This window comes from Pelophylax lessonae, assembly GCF_965119305.1.
Source record: "Pelophylax lessonae genome assembly, chromosome: 6".
Taxonomy (NCBI): Eukaryota; Metazoa; Chordata; class Amphibia; order Anura; family Ranidae; genus Pelophylax; species Pelophylax lessonae.
In genome coordinates, this window is record NC_138773.1 from 125,199,332 (window position 1) to 125,215,683 (window position 16,352).

The 16,352-nt window shown below is 45.9% G+C and overlaps 1 protein-coding gene across 2 annotated transcripts in view; it reads right to left on the bottom strand.

Annotated features, from left to right (window-relative positions):
• The window catches only part of ABCC1 (ATP binding cassette subfamily C member 1 (ABCC1 blood group)), an 891,484-nt gene that overhangs the window by 212,563 nt on the left and 662,569 nt on the right, over positions 1–16,352 (bottom strand). For both annotated transcript variants that reach the window (XM_082260033.1, XM_082260032.1), the window contains one exon: positions 6,911–6,989. In XM_082260033.1, coding sequence (XP_082116159.1) covers positions 6,911–6,989 — 79 coding nt within the window. The remainder of the gene's footprint in view (positions 1–6,910; positions 6,990–16,352) is intronic.

Genomic DNA, 16,352 nt, shown 5'->3' on the forward strand with positions numbered 1-16,352 from the left:
CGCATCTGGTGCTTTCGTGCGTGCCGACGTCATCAATATGCGGCAGATGGCTATTCGCGCACTTGTGTTTTTCGCCATTGCGTTTGTGCGCCTGCGGCATGGCGGGGCGGCCATATTTAAACCATTCATAGACATAGTGTATAACACATGGGGAAAAAGACATTCACTACTTTGCCTCTGAAGCACCCGACCTGTGTCTGGCGAAACTGGTCAGGCGTACCCACCACCCACCCCTCCTGCCAGCCTCGTTCATTCATTCATTCCTTGATTGTCTCACATACCAATGAACATGGGCCTAAATGGAGTGTTAGGGGTGGTTGTGTGTATGTTTTAGGTGTGTATGATGCGAGTTCTGGTACCATTTTAATGTTTGCATTTTTTGCAACTCTATGTTTTGTGCTATTTTTGAATCATTAAAGATAGAATGTACTATAGCCCAGTGAGTATTGTTTATATATATATATCCTTCATAGAATATATCTGTTGCGTTTAGTGGTTGAGTATAAATCAGGTTTTTTATTTACGTGTTTTCAGTGCCACAACTGCCAATTCCAAATTGAAATAGGTGTCTAAAAAGTGTCACGCTTGTATAAGAATTGTCCACATACAAATGTTACCCCTTTCTGAATAAGGGTGACACCAAGTCTCAAACAATCTTGCCACTGCTCCTTATGTACTCTGGGCAGTTGGGGGGCTCCACGCTGCCATCTTTTCCCTCGTAAACCAGGAAACTCCATGTATAGCCTATTTTTTTGGTTGAAGTGGTTAGCGAGGGGCCGAATTTTGTGGAGCCGATCATATCCAGGGTCACCCTGAGGGCGACAGAGTTCATTGACGTTGAATTGCATAAACCACAATATAAGTTTATGATAAGTTTCCATGCAAATTGTCTGGCAAGGGTCAAATTTGGGTTTGTGGCAATAAATTGCTTAGCATATAAACTGCTTTAGTCCACAGATCCTCTGAACAGCAGCTCAAAAAACCAAGGGGTGTTAAATCTGCTGTTTCCACCTGAATTCCGGATTGGCCAGTGAATGGGGGAAGTACGGCACTGCAGAATCTGTGGACTACCAATCAGACTTGCAAGCGCAACAGGAAGGGCACTATGGTCTCTACGGGCCTGCGTTTGAATTCTTGGTGACTGCGAGACACTACTTGTGCTAGCCACCGCACCAGCTTGAACTGCACTTATGGGACTCGCCATGTCACCAAGTGTTACTGCAGTGCTGGTTTGTCTACGACCAGGGTGTACTAGGCCGTTGGTGCTCGCCAGTTTATCAGAAGGTTGAGCGGCACTAGTACCAGCACTCTGCTACAATCATGCTATTGTAGCACCACAGCAACAGAGGAACGGGGTCGGGTATGCCTGACCTTAGCAGGGACCCTTACTCTGTCATCAGAGCTATCTGTCAAGGCACAGCTGCTCTCTACAGGTTTGAATTCTGAGCCTGATTCTGACAGCGAGGACTCCCCATCGCTCTCATCTGCCATGCTCAGTACTGTGTAGGCCTCTTTACGACTGTACCTTTTGTTTGACATTTTGGTCAAAAAATTAAAAAAAAAAAAAGGTACCCAGTGTGACTCCCAGGTTAAAAAAAGCACCTGGTTTTCAAGGACTGCTTGAACGACTACAAAAAAAAATAACTGCTAGGGCTACCAGAGATTGGGCCGGACTCTGCTAATGTTGCCGTTTTGTGTACTGTGTATTAGAAGTGACAGTTGATCTGCGGATAATGCACTTGTTTGGGGGGCGGGCTGAGGGGCTAAACGCAGGTGCTGGCAGGTTTCGGGGCTGACAATAACGCCGCATTTTTGGGAACACTATACTACTGGGGATGCTAGTATAGTTCTGATTTGATCAAAGATATTGATCCGTTCAGACTATACTAGTAATGGAGGTGTGTGTTAGTGTTACTGGCAATCAAAGTGTTAAAATGTATTATAAATATGTAGCAGCCAATCTTACATTGTCTGGGATTGACGCTAACTGATAAAACACTAATACAGTGATCAGAAAAATCGGATTTTTGTAAGATCTTACCGTAAAATCCTTTTCTCTTAGCTCATTGACAGACGTAGTCTTCTTGATTCACAAGAACTGGGTTATGTTGTCTCCGCAGGAGTAGGACTAGGCAGAAAAGAAAAAACGTTCTGGCTCCACCCTAGGGGCAGTCCCAGAGGGTATATCCTCCCTCTCTCTGCTACAAGGCATCAGTTCTGTCACAAAGCAGCAACAGAGAATTTAACCCAACCCAACTCAATGATAGAGGGGCGGGTACTACGTCTGTCAATGAGCTAAGAGAAAAGGATTTTACGGTAAGATCTTACAAAAATCCGATTTTCTCTGTCGCTCATTGACAGACGTAGTCTTCTTGATTCACAAGAACTGGGACATCCAGAAGCAGTGCCACAAATGAGGGGTGGGATTGACAGAAATCAAAATCCAATCTAGAAGGCCCAACCGGTGCCAAACTAGAAGTTTTAAAGGCTCATTATAAACAAAGAATGAGACTAAAATAAAAATTCCAACGGAAAAAAACCCTCGAGGTAGACCACTGGTCTCCTCAAATGGCGGCCTGCAAAACCTTGCGGCCAAACGAGGCATCAGACGATGCCATTACATCAACTTTATAATGTTTTGTAAAGGTATGCACCGACGACCAGGTAGCCGCCTTGCACACCTGGACCACTGACGCCTGATGGCGAAAGGCCCATGACGCACTAAGTGCCCGAGTGGAGTGCGCCTTAACAGGGAACGGGGGCTCCCGACCCTTAATAGAATAAGCCTGCACCACCGTCTGTCTGATCCATTTGGAAATAGTCGCGGCAGATGCAGGCAACCCCTTTTTGGGTCCATCCGGGATCACAAAAAGTCTTGTGAAACGAGTCTGTCGTTTTCAATTATACCCTGATCGCCCGGACCACATCCAAGGAGTGTAAAGCAAACTCCCGAGGATGACTGGGCTTAGGACACAGGGAAGGTAATACAATTTCTTCATTAAGATGAAATTCTGAAACCACTTTTGGTAGGAAGGATGGGTTCGGACGAAGAACCACCTTATCTCTATGAACCACCAGATATGGGGAACGACAAGATAAAGAGGCCAGTTCTGACACCCTGCGTGCAGAAGTGATAGCCACCAAGAAGGCCACCTTCTGGGACAACGTAGGTAGAGGAATCTCCCTAATATCTTCAAAGGGAGGTTTCTGAAGAACCGACAATACTAAATTAAGATCCCAGGGTGGTAATGGCGCGCGCACTGGCGGAGCCAGATGTCGCACCCCCTGGATGAAATTCCGCACCAAGGAATGAGTAGCCAAAGGCTTCTGAAAGAAGATAGCTAATGCTGAGACCTGACCCTTGATAGTACTCAAGGCCAGTTTCTGCTCAACCCCTTGTTGCAGAAAAGCTAATATTCGACTAACCGAATAAGACCGTGGACGGAACCCCAGAGGTTCACACCATGCGATGTAGGACTTCCATGTGCGATGATAAATCTTTCTGGAAGTCGCTTTCCTTGCTTTAACTAGAGTAGGAATAACTGAAGCTGACAATCCCTTGTCCTTCAGCACCTGGGTCTCAATAGCCAGGCCATTAAAGCCAGCGATCGTAAAGCAGGATGGAAGATCGGTCCCTGAGACAGTAGGTCCTCCCTGAGAGGAAGTCTCCACGGGACGTCCGCCACCAGTCTGACCAAGTCGGCGTACCAAGCTCGGCAAGGCCAGTCCGGAGCTACCAGGATTACTGGAATTCCTTCCTCCTCTATCCTGCGAAGAAGTCTTGGCAGTAACCCGAGAGGAGGGAAGGCATACATTAGCTGGTATTGCCCCCACGGGGCGATCAGTGCGTCTGCGGTCTCTGCTAGAGGATCGTGGGAGCAAGCCACGAATTTCTGTACTTTCCTGTTGAATCGTGATGCCAACAGATCCACATCCGGGGTGCCCCAACGTAGGCACAACTGGTGGAAAACTTCTGGATGGAGGGACCATTCCCCCTGATCCAGAGTCTGACGGCTGAGATAATCTGCCTGCCAATTTTCCACCCCCGGAATGAACACCGCAGAGATCGCTGGAACAAATCGTTCCGCCCAGCGAAGAATGCAAGCCACTTCCTTGGCCGCTCGGACACTCTTGGTGCCCCCCTGGTGATTGACATAAGCCACGGCCGTGGCGTTGTCCGACTGGATCCGAACCGGGCTGCCCTGGAGCTGCTCGGTCCAGTGAATCAGACAAAGTCTGATCGCTCTCAGTTCCAATACATTTATCGGCAACCTGGATTCTTCCGGGGACCAAAGTCCCTGGACAGATAACTGACCGAGAATTCCTCCCCATCCGGATAGACTGGCATCCATGGTCACTATCGTCCAATATATTGGCAGAAATGACTTTCCCTGGCTGAGCATCGGAGACCGAAGCCACCAGACCAGAGACTCTCTGGTCTGTTTGCTCAATCGGATCCGATTGTCCAGGGATTCCGCATTCCGATTCCATCTGAGAAGAATCTCTTGCTGAAGAATTCGGGTATGGGACTGGGCAAATGGGACTGCTTCGAAGGAAGCCACCATCAACCCCAGAACCCTCATGCAAGTTCGAAGAGAAGACCAGCTGTTGGATAGTAACAACTGGACTAGACAGAAAAAAACTGATGCCTTGTAGCAGAGAGAGGGAGGATATACCCTCTGGGACTGCCCCTAGGGTGGAGCCAGAACGTTTTTTCTTTTCTGCCTAGTCCTACTCCTGCGGAGACAACATAACCCAGTTCTTGTGAATCAAGAAGACTACGTCTGTCAATGAGCGACAGAGAAAAAGATCTCTACATTGTACTAATGATACAGTGATCAGGAGTCAAAGCGTTAACTGGGGGGAGGGGGGGTGATCAGGGGGTTAAAACTTTATTAGGGAATATGTGGAGGGACCCTGGCGCTATACAAGACTGCCGCTGACGTGAACTAGAGCCACCTGTGACACTAATACAGTGATCAGAAAAAAAGATCTGTACACTGTACTAATGACACTGTGACAGGGAGTGAAAGGGTTAACTGGGGGTGATAAGGGGGTTAAAACTTTTTTAGGGACTATTTGGCGGGTACCCTGGACCTATCTGGGACTGACGCTAACTGACGTTTAAGTACTCCTAATGCCATTTTAGCGTTATACGTGACATCAATAGAGTAAAAAATATGTACACTTTACTTAGTGACACTGTGACAGGGAGTGCAAGGGGGGGGGGGATTAAGGGGTTAAATGAGCCTGTGTTGTGGTGTCATTGTAGTGCTTTACTCACGGTAGATGCAAACTTCTCTCACGCTGGAACCGAAAAGGGCTCCAAGAGAGGAGATTGCATCATTTCCTGTGCCTGTGTTTACATTACAAAGGCACAGGAGGTTCTGGGATTCATCAGAACCGATCAGAAGATCCAGGCCATAAATCACTGGCCTGAACCCGATGACTGATCGGTTCTGAATCGAATCAGATTCACAGCAGGGACGGCAGCGGGAATCACGAACAGGTACGTGATTTAGCGCAGCCGGGCTGCTCTGCTGCAGTATATGTATGTGGGTGGTCCAGAACTAGTTTAAATGTTTTAAAAGCAAAGTTCCACTCAAAAGACGAAGCTCAGCTTGTTTGCACCCTCCCCCTCTCCACTGCCACATTTGGCACTTTTTGGAAGGGGCAGTGGGAAGCGGGTATCTAGCCTTTGACAGGTACCCGCTCCCAGTTCCTGCTCAGGTCGCCACGGCAATCTACATCGATGTCCAGCCCCTCCTCCTTCCCCCCTCCTCCTTCTGGGACACACACATAGGTCCGAGAAGACTGCAGGACAATTTAGAAACTCGCGGCTCTCGCATGTGGAGTAAGAAACTGGCTGTAAAGCCAGAAGGCTTCACTACCCATTTCCTTTACCTAAGATGCCCGGCGCCTGCACCCAAAGCTGACTAAAGAATTGGTTCAAGTCAGAACATTGCTGCATCCCTGGTAAGTACTGGACAGTATTTGTAGAAGTTGCCCTAATTTTTTTTTTTTTTTTGGGGGGGGGGGGGGGGGGGTGGGGGACTAGAACTCCTCTTTGTGTAGCTGTGTCTCATCTGCTTCCCAACCACCCAATACTAGATTTACTGCTACAGGGCGGCCGCTCTGTGCAGAATTACATATGTATATATATATATTATATATACACACACACACGGGATTCTGCACTTCTGGATTCTGGGTGGGATTTTACACAGCAGGTCCCGCTGATCGTTCGTTACACTGACAGAATGCCAGTCTGCCTATGTAAACAAGGCAGACTGTCATTCTGTGAGTGTAAAGCAGAAACACAATCTAGGTCTTCTACTAATAAAAGCACCTCCCCCACTACACTGAAACTTTAGCTAGGCACACATTTAGCCCTTTGATCGCCGTATACCCCTTCCCTGCAAGTGTCATTAGTACAGTGACACTGTATTAGTGTCACTGGTCTCCAAAAAAAAAAAAAAAAAGTGTCAAAAGTGTCAGTTAGGTGTCCGATTTGCCCACCCCAATTTCGTAGTCCCGATATAAATCGCAAGTCACCACCATTACTAGTAAAAAAAATAAAATAAAAATATCTCATAGTTTGTAGATGCTGTAACTTTTGCACAAACCAATCAATATATGCTTATTGGGATTTTTTTTTAGAGCAAAAAAATAAAAACAAAGGTGATTAAATACCATCAAAAGACAGCTCCATTTGTGGGGAAAATGGAACATACATTTTATTTAGGTACAAAGTCACATGACCACACAATTGTTAAAGTACCACAGTGCTATTCCGCACAAAAATGGCTTGGTAAGGAAGGGGGTAAACCTTCCGGAGGTCAAGTGGTTATATACACTTTAAAAAGGTATTGCTGCATTTTCAGGTTGGTGGATACATTTTTATACATACCTCTGTAGAAACGTCTGACTCTTTTCATTCATTAACATTCCATTCTCCATGTGTTTCTCTTCTGTAGGGTTTGGCACTTCTGTGAAGAAGGAGAGTCAAACCTTTAATTAAATGTAAATCCTACCAACAATCAAATGAAAATTAATTGTGGAAAATTCAGAGTTTTTGGAGAATTCACCTTATTCAATCAACACTAAATTGCATTAACTTTTATTTTTTTGTTTACAAAAGATTTTATTAGAAAGTCAATACAAGAAAACAATTTAACTTTTACACAGGTCAACAATGTAACATCGCATCTATATATAAAAATATATTGCATAGAAAAATACTCTGAAAACATAGCAAGTGTGCAATAAACGTTGGTCATAATATAGCAGAATATAAAGTAGTCAAATACACCTGAGGGGTCAGAACTGTCTAGTTAGACATACCATATAGGTTAAGAAGTACTAACTGGTCCAACACAATTGTCCCAAGAGTCCCATTTAGCATGGAATGTCATCATGGTGCTATGAAGGGAATGAAAGATTTTTTCTGTTAGTTTGATGCATTCCATCCTGGAGAGCACCTGAGACCATACTAGAGTATCTGATTTCTAATTACAAGCTATCATCCATTGAATGGAACACACCAAAGTATGAATCAGATTAGATGTAGATTTCGGGACACCAGGGACTTTTACAAAGAGCAAGCATATCTTAGGGGAGAGAGAAACCTCTGACCCAGCCAATCTGGTCACCAGTCTCTGTGCCTGATCCCATATGGGTCGCAAACATTTGCAGCTCCAAAAAATATGAAGTAAATTACCTTCTTCTGGACAGCCCCTGAAACAGAGGGGAGAGACTGAATCGTAGAAGGAGTGAATCAAGGAGGGAGTCAAATACCATCTTGTAACTACTTTTAGGGGTGTCTCCCTGCATGCACTAGAGCGTGAACATTTACGCATGTTTGAAATCATGTGTTGCCACTCCGGAATGGAGAAACTACAGCCTAGGTCTTGTTCCCATCCAGTCATATACTTATGTTTATCTGGGAGGGTACTAGTAACAATATGAGAATAAAGGCTAGATATAAGCCCTCGATCTCTAGGTGAGGTGGAGCAAATGTTTTCGAAAATGGTAAATGGAGGGTTTAGTGTGAGGAGGTCCTGTGATTGAAAAAATGCCCTCACTAGAGTATAGTGGTCCCTTTCAGAGCTGGGAAGACCGTATAAATCTACCAGTTGTTCAAATGTACAGAAAATATTGCCTATGGAGAGCTTTTTGAGGTTCACCAGGCCTCTGGTTATCCAAGGGGATAAGTCCTCTCTGCTTAGAGGGAGTAAACCTGAGTCAAAGTGTCCCAAAAAGGATGTTAGCGGAGAGACTCGCGACAACAGACCCAAGGGGGTTTTAAATTTCTGCCACAGCCTGTATAAATGAACAACAATTTTGTTCGCAATTGCGTTATAACTAGACGGCTGTGCACCATTCCAGAGACCCGCCGAGAGAAAGTTCGGAAAAACTGCGGCCTGTTCGAACGAAAGCCAGGGAATGCTCTCGGGGTCTGCATTCCATTGAGCCATTTGAATGAGTTTGGCGGAGAGATAATAGGACCATAAATCTGGAATGCCCAGGCCACCCTGGGATTGGGGGGCATAAAGTATATGACTGTTATATCTGGATCTCCTACCGTTCCATATGAATTTAGAAATCTCCCGCTGAAAAGAGCTAATATGAGATTTAGGGACATTAACGGGGAGGGCCCTAAAGAAGAACAAGACCTTAGGTAAGATAATCATCTTTATGGCTGTAACTCTGCCCAGAAACGAGATGTGGTATGAAGACCACGTCTTCAATAGCAAACTTAATTTTTTAAATACTGGAGGGAAGTTGGATATAAATATTGATTCATAATGGGGAGTAATCTGGACCCCTAAGTAGCGAAAAGATCTCAAACACCAGGTGAAAGAGAAACTCTCTCTGATGGAGGTTTGCATCCAATTAGGCAGATTAATCGGCATAATAGAGCATTTGGAGAGGTTTACCCCTAAGCCCGACATGGATCGAAATCTCTCTAGTTCGATCAGCAAGTGAGGGAGTGAAATGTGAGGTTTGGATAAAAATAATAAAACATCATCGGCATACATACTTAATTTGTATTCATTATCCCCCTTGTAATGCCCAGTAATAAGGCCATTCTTTCTAATGGCTGTAGCCAAGGGTTCAATTGCTAGAGCGAACAGGAGGGGGGAAAGTGGGCAACCCTGTCTCGTACCTCTATGTATAGTGAAAAATTCAGAGTTACACCCGGGAAGGCGAACTCTTGTTTGAGGGGACTGATATAGAGCTTTAAATCCATGAATGAACCCTTCTCCTAGTCCATACTTAGGAAGAAGGTGTTCTAGATAAGGCCAGCTGACGCTATCAAAAGCCTTATGAATATCAAGACTCACAAGGCATGAAGGGGATTTACTAAGATTGGCGTCATTAATAATATTAGCGACTAGCCTAATATTATCTGAAAGCTGTCTACCTGGAATAAACCCGGTCTGGTCAGGGTGGATCAATTTATGAATTACATTGGATAGTCGGTTAGCTAGCAGTCTGCCGAATAGTTTAAGGTCATTATTCATGACCGAGATGGGCCTATAATTTTGAGGAAAGGAATGATCTTTATCCGGTTTCGGGATGAGGGACATGTTAGCCAGGAGCATTTCTGCTGGAAAGTTTCCTCCCTGAAGAACATGGTTGAATAATTTAGCAAGTCTGGGGGCAAGAATTGTGGCAAAGGTTTTATAATAGGAAGAGGAAAAGCCATCTGGGCCGGGGGCGGTGGAGGTTTTGAGAGCTTTAATCATATCTAGGACCTCGTCTACTGTACAAGGTGCCTCTAAAGTATCCTTTTGTGTACTTGACAGAGACGGGACAAAAAGGTTATCTATCCAGGGGTGAAACTCATTTACAGGTAGCGTAGAGGGCACCGAGAGGAGGTTTTTGTAAAAGTTTGTAAAGATTTCCAAGACTTCCTTGGGGTGCGAAACCATCCTCCCGTCTGGCCCTCTGAGCTTGTATACATGAGTAGGTCTTGTTGTTTGAGTTAGTTTCTTTGCAAACATAGTGGATGTGGAGTTGCTGTGGAGTGTAAATTTGGCTTTGGACCACCTAAGGGCCTTTTCAGTATCACTAGAAAGGATGTCATCCAAAGCTTTTCTTTTAATATGGATCTGATCCATAAGTGTAGAGGAGGGGGAGAGATTATGTTTATAGTATAGTTGATCTAATTCTTTCGTGAGGGATTTAATGTCTGACAATCTAGCTTTGTTCCTGGCCGAGGCCAGGGCAATCAGATTTCCCCTGATGACTGCCTTATGAGCCGTCCACACCACAGGAGTGGGTGAAATCCCATCCTCATTAATCTGGAAATAATCTATCAGTGAAGAGGAGATCTGGGCAACCAACGCCGGATCATTCAGTAAGGAGTCATTCAGTCTCCAGTTAAATGTCGTGCCACCCAGACCCACTCCCCCCGATTCGAAGAGCACAATCTGGTGGTCGGACCAAGGGCAGACATGTATACCTGCAGCTGAGGAATTAGCCAGCCAAACCGGGGTACAAAAAATATAATCAAGCCTGGCCGAGCTATCGTGTGGATGAGAATAAAAAGTGTAACCCTTTGTACCAACATTGTGGGCTCGCCAGGTGTCTATCAATTGTTTATCATTTAATGCACGTTTCAGGCTTTTAGGGAAAGCCTTGGATGAGGCCGTAATATTACTTCTGTCCAATGAAGGATGGGCAGCTAGATTGAAGTCCCCTCCAACCACCATGTGTGGGGATTCAAACCTGTCAAGAACTTCAAAAAATTGTCTAAAAAATGTGGCATGCGTGTCATTAGGTGCATACACAGAAGCTAAGGTAATAGCCTTGCCTGCAATACTCCCCTTAATAATCAAGAATCTGCTCTCTGGGTCACAGTACGTGGATGATATATCAAAAATTATACTATTACGTATAAAGATGGCAACTCCTCTAGTTTTATTATGGAAAGATGAACATTTAAACTGCTTGAAAGATTTATCGAAAAATTTAGGGTGTCTGTCAGTAGCAAAGTGCGTCTCCTGTAATAAAATTATGTCCGCTCCTAACCTTTTATAATGTTTGAAGGCCTTATTTCTTTTATTGGGGGAATTGAACCCTTGAACGTTGTGTGACAAAATTTTAATCCCCATAATTTATATTAAAAGGACTACATTCATACTGAAATTCCTGTAGGGTAAACTTTTGAGAAAAGGGAAAAATGACCAGATCCGAGTGTAAATAACCAAACAGGTAAAACCTCTGGGGAACCCAAGGAGTGGGCCCCAGACTGATTGGGGGTTGAATCTCTGACTCGGTATAGTGTGAACCTCGCTCCCAATTAGGGGCTAGAAAAGTATAGAACAACCAAAATACTTGCATGTTGTATATAAAGACCTGAGAAAATGACTTTCTGTTAACAAACGAACATTTTTTGAAACAACAACTGATCAAATAAAAGAAGATCATACAAAAATTTTGAACCTGAGAAAATTTCTTGGAGATGGGCAGAAAAATAAAACCCATCCAAAAAAACATTACCGATTGGACAAAACCGTCCAAAAACCGCGTGCGGAAATCCGGGCACCGAAGGCGCGGAGAGACCCGGGGGACCATCCCCGCCTCGGGCGCACGGGCATCCGCAAAACGGTACATAGGGGACTGACACACGGGAGAGGAGAGAGAAAGGTAAACAAGCAAATTCAAGTAATTATATCAAGAGCGTTTAAACCATCAGATTGTCTTTGCAGACACACTAGTGGGCACAGTCACCCCAGCACAGCCGCCCCATGGTGGGGAGCGACCACACTAGGGCAAGGGCACACCAGCGTTCAAGAAATCCAAGGAGACACTCAAGTGAGATTTAGTGTATCACCAGGAATGCCTAGCTCTATAGTGGACATCCTCAGAAACCGCCGTCTCTAAAAGGATTCCGCCATCTTCGCTGATCTCTTCTGGTTGCTGGGGTGGACCAAGATGGCGACGGCCTAGGGGTGTTCTGAGGGCGAACCTCAGGAGCAGCTTCCAGTAGGCCCAGTTTGACTAGAAGTTCTTTTCCTTCCGCCAGGTTATACACCACGTAAACTGTGCCATTGTGAGGGACTGTCAGCTTGAAGGGAAAACCCCATCTGTATCGGATACGGGCTGCTTGTAACACAGAGGTGACCTCTTTCATCTTGCGCCGCCTTTCAAGTGTGGCCTGGGAAATATCGGGATAGATCTGTATGCGAGTGCCCTCCAATAAGATGTTGGGAGTGTTCCTGGAAGCTCGCAAAATATCCTCCTTGATTAGGAAGTCTTTGAGGCATAAAATAATGTCTCTTGGAGGCTTATCAGGAGGAGGTTTGGGGCGCAGGGCCCTGTGAATCCTGTCACAGGTGAAATCCGATTCCTGTTTGTCAGGCAGCAGGTCTTTGAAGAGCTTGGAAACTGCGGGGATCAGATCTGTAACTGTTTCAGGAATGCCTCTGAGGCGCAGGTTATTCCTGCGATTTCTATTGTCCAAGTCCTCCACTTGTGATTGTAACAAGCTATAGTTATCAGAAAGCAGCTCAAAGTCCTTTCTAAGGTCATTATGGGCGATAGAAAGTTCGTCGTGCTTGGTCTCCAGTAAATCTGTGCGGCCTCCCAAAGCGGCTATCTCCTGGGTTAGCGTATTAGTGGCCTTGTGAATTTCAGTTTGAAATTTGTCTGCTAATTTTTCATACATAGCAGCAAAACCTGCATCTAAATCCGCCTTTGTGACCATACATGAGTTCTCACGGGGAACTTGTTGAGGGCTGGGTTGTGAAGGTGGTTGAGCAGGAACTGCCTGAGGCGATGGAGGGGCTTGGGCGCCATCCTGAGACATCTTGGTGATTTCCTTTGTGCGGAGCAGATAGGTCGTCAGGGAGTGCTTTGGCGTGCCCCCCCGATTCTTTTTCTTGGCTGACGGCATGCACCAGGTGTTCCCCCGGGGGTGTTGAAAATTGTGAGCAAGTATAAGCTAAATTGGCCCCGGGGATCCAGCCGATCTCTCTCCCCTCCGAAAAACCTGCGCACTTAGCACTCGCTCATATCAGCGCCGAGCATTACTGCATTAATTGATGCATATATATTCAATACAGTGAAAGACATATATCTGCGTATGCCCAGGGTATTGAAACGAGTGATGCAAACAGGGTGCAATAATCTGCAGGTAGTATTTCACAGATGACAGTGAGGCAGACAAGGTGCAATACTCTGCAGGCACTATCTCCCGAATGACAGTGAGGCAGACAGGATGTAATATTCTGCAGGCAGTCCCGCACATATGACAGTGAGGCAGACAAGGTGTAATAGTCTGCAGGCAGTCCAGCTCATATGACAGTGAGGCAAATAGGGTGCAATAGCCTGCAGGCCGTACCGCTCAGATGACAGTGAGGCAGACAGTACTTTCAGGGAGATGGTGAGAGCTCACTACAGCAGTAGGTAATGATGGTATAAACCCAACTGTTACCTCTTCTTGTACAGGTTGTGATGAGCCTGCCAGTTATGGATGGCAATCCCAGGGGGAGATTAGGTGGGCTGCAGGCGGCTCAAGTCCCAGGATTAATTGATGCGTGCCCCACCTGTGTGGTATAGGCAGTGTGCTGGTGGCTCCAAATCTCCCCACGGTGGATATAGCAGGAGGGATGTAATACAGGGCAGCGCTGGGCCCGATCCAAGATGGCGACCGGGGCCTAGGATGAGAGCGCTGGAGCTCAGAGTATGGGATCCCAGGGGAGAGGAGCCTGATGGTTGTGGTGGTGGGATGGTAGGCGGAATGCCCCCCTTGAGCCGTGTCCTACCTTACAGGGATTGCAGCGTCCCGACTACACCTCCGGAGGCGGCCGCCGTGCGGTACTCGAGGCCGCGGCTTCAATCACGGAGGTAGGCCGCAAACGACCGTGCGGTCAGCCCGCTCGCATCCCCGCAAGAGAGGCCTCAAAATGTTTGCGGGGAAGCGGGCAATCCAGCAAAAGTAATATTATGGCCGTGGGGGCCAGGATTGCGGAGATATCCGCGTGGATACAATGTAGGCCTCGGAGCTCTGTGGAGATACGTCCGCACGGCCTCACGTCCAGGACACGCCCCTAACTTTTATTTTTTACGGTTATCAGTAGAGAAAAATTTGGAGCAGAAGTGATTGATTGTTGTGCTGTCATGTACTCTATGCACTCTTTGTCCCATAAACCAACTAGCCATGATGAATAACATGCTATTATCAGCTCGGATACAGAAAAAAAAAAAAAAAACAGAGAACCAGTGCTTTAAAGCAAAGCTTGCTAAACTGACAATGTAACATGTTTATAGTTACGGCCAAATGTATTGGTATCCTTTCCCCCTAAATAATTTCAATTTGCTGTAAAATATATTGAAATTGAAACAGTCTATAGAGCAGACACTTTGGTTTAGCTCCAGGATTGAACACGTAAATTATGAATTAAGGTGACATGGATATAATAATTAGTACCCCTAAATTATTTTGAAATGAAATGCTTATGAGGCAGTACCTGCAATCAAACGTTTTCTGTAGCAGTGATCAAGACTTAGGCCGGCCATACATGTATCGAAATTCGGCTGCTTCAACATGGACCACTGGCTCAATTTCGATCCATGTATGGGCAGGCTGGTTGTGCACAAGTCAATCTATCCATCGACTTGTGTACAACAAACCGGTTGGAAAATGTTCTCTCAATCAGTGGCGCCGGCTATGAGTGTATTCTGACGGAAAGGTGATCTCCGCTCAAAGCAGCCACAGCTGGGGGTGAGAGACATACAGATTTTAAGGGCATGGGTTTCCTAGGGTTTGGGGGGCACTAGAAAAATGTGAGTGTGCTTAAATAAACTTTAAGCGGAGTTCCACCTATTTTTCTGTTTATTAAAAGTCGGCAGCTACAAAAAGTGTAGCTGCTGACTTTTAATAAACACCACTCACCTGTCCCACGGTCCAGCAATGCGACCGATGGGAGCCTCGGATCTTTCCCTATCCTCCCCGCAGCGCAGGCATCTCTAGTGTGGGAACCCGGCTGTGACAGCTTGCGGCTTCACAGTCGGGTGCGCACTACACAGGCGTGAGTCGCGCTACCTATCCGCAGTGGACAGGCAATCTTCTGGGACCCGTGACGTGTCCAAGAAGATTGCAGGGAGGGAGGGGGAGAGGAGCAATTCCGCTTGGGCCGCCTAGCATCTAGGCAGCACGAGTAGAAGTGGGAGCGAGTACTTGTCAAATCTAGGTACCCGCTTCCCCCTCAAAAGAAAAAACATGCCAAATGTGGCACGTCAGGGGGTCAGGACGACTTAAATTGGAAGTTCCACTTTTGAGTGGAACTCCGCTTTAAGTGATTTTTAACGGACTTATGGAAACTCTGCTTTATAAACCCTATGTACTGCCTACACACTCCTAAGAGAGGGATTGAGTAAAAGGCTAGATTGTGAGCAGCAGCGTGGGGAACCTTTCTGCTGGATATTGTACTATAAGGAGCCAATGCTAGTTTATAATTTTACCAGCCAATCAATCTGGTGAGTCAGTTTGGGGTGATTGGTGGAGGATTGCACTGGGTGGTTGCACACAGGGTTTTCGTTGAAGGAACGCACATCATCTTTTTTACACTTTTTCTTGGTTTCTTTGTGGGAGTTTATAATTAGAACAATTTGGTTGCAGTTTCTTGAACTATATGCCGCAAAGATATAAATGGATTTTTGTCTTACCATAAAATCCTTTTCTCTGAGGTTCACTGATGGACACAGCTCCATATCTTCTTAGACCCTTGGGCTTATGCTGCTCTCTCTTCAGGAGTAGGATAAGGCAAAAACAATTTTGGATACGCCCCTGAGGCAGTCCCAGGGGGTATACCCTCACTTTCTGCTATAGGATTTCAGTTTGTAAGAAGCAGCGTCAGAAGAATAACTCAACCCAATAGAGGGGCGGGTGCTGTGTCCGTCAGTGAACCTCAGAAAAAAGGATTTTACGGTAAGACAAATAAACAATTTTCGCTTTCGTTCACTAAGTGCCCTTTATAGAATGCGCCTTGACAGGGAAAGGAGGAACTTGACCCTTAATAGAAAAGGCCTGCACCAGCATCTGCCTGATCCATCTGGAAGTGGTTGCAGCAGATGCGGCCTGCCCCTTACGAGATCCATCCGTAAGGACAAAAAAGGAAATTGGATTTCTGAATCGACACATTCGCCGCCCGAAGCACATCCAAGGGAGTGGAAGGCAATTTCTTTAGTATTTTTCAGCTTAGGGCAGATGGCAACACAATATCCTCATTTAAATGAAACCCCGAGATGATCTTAGTAAGGAACGCCTGACAGGGTCGTAACATCACCTTGCCCCTGTGAACCACCAGGTAAGGTGACCGACCTGACAACGCAGCCAA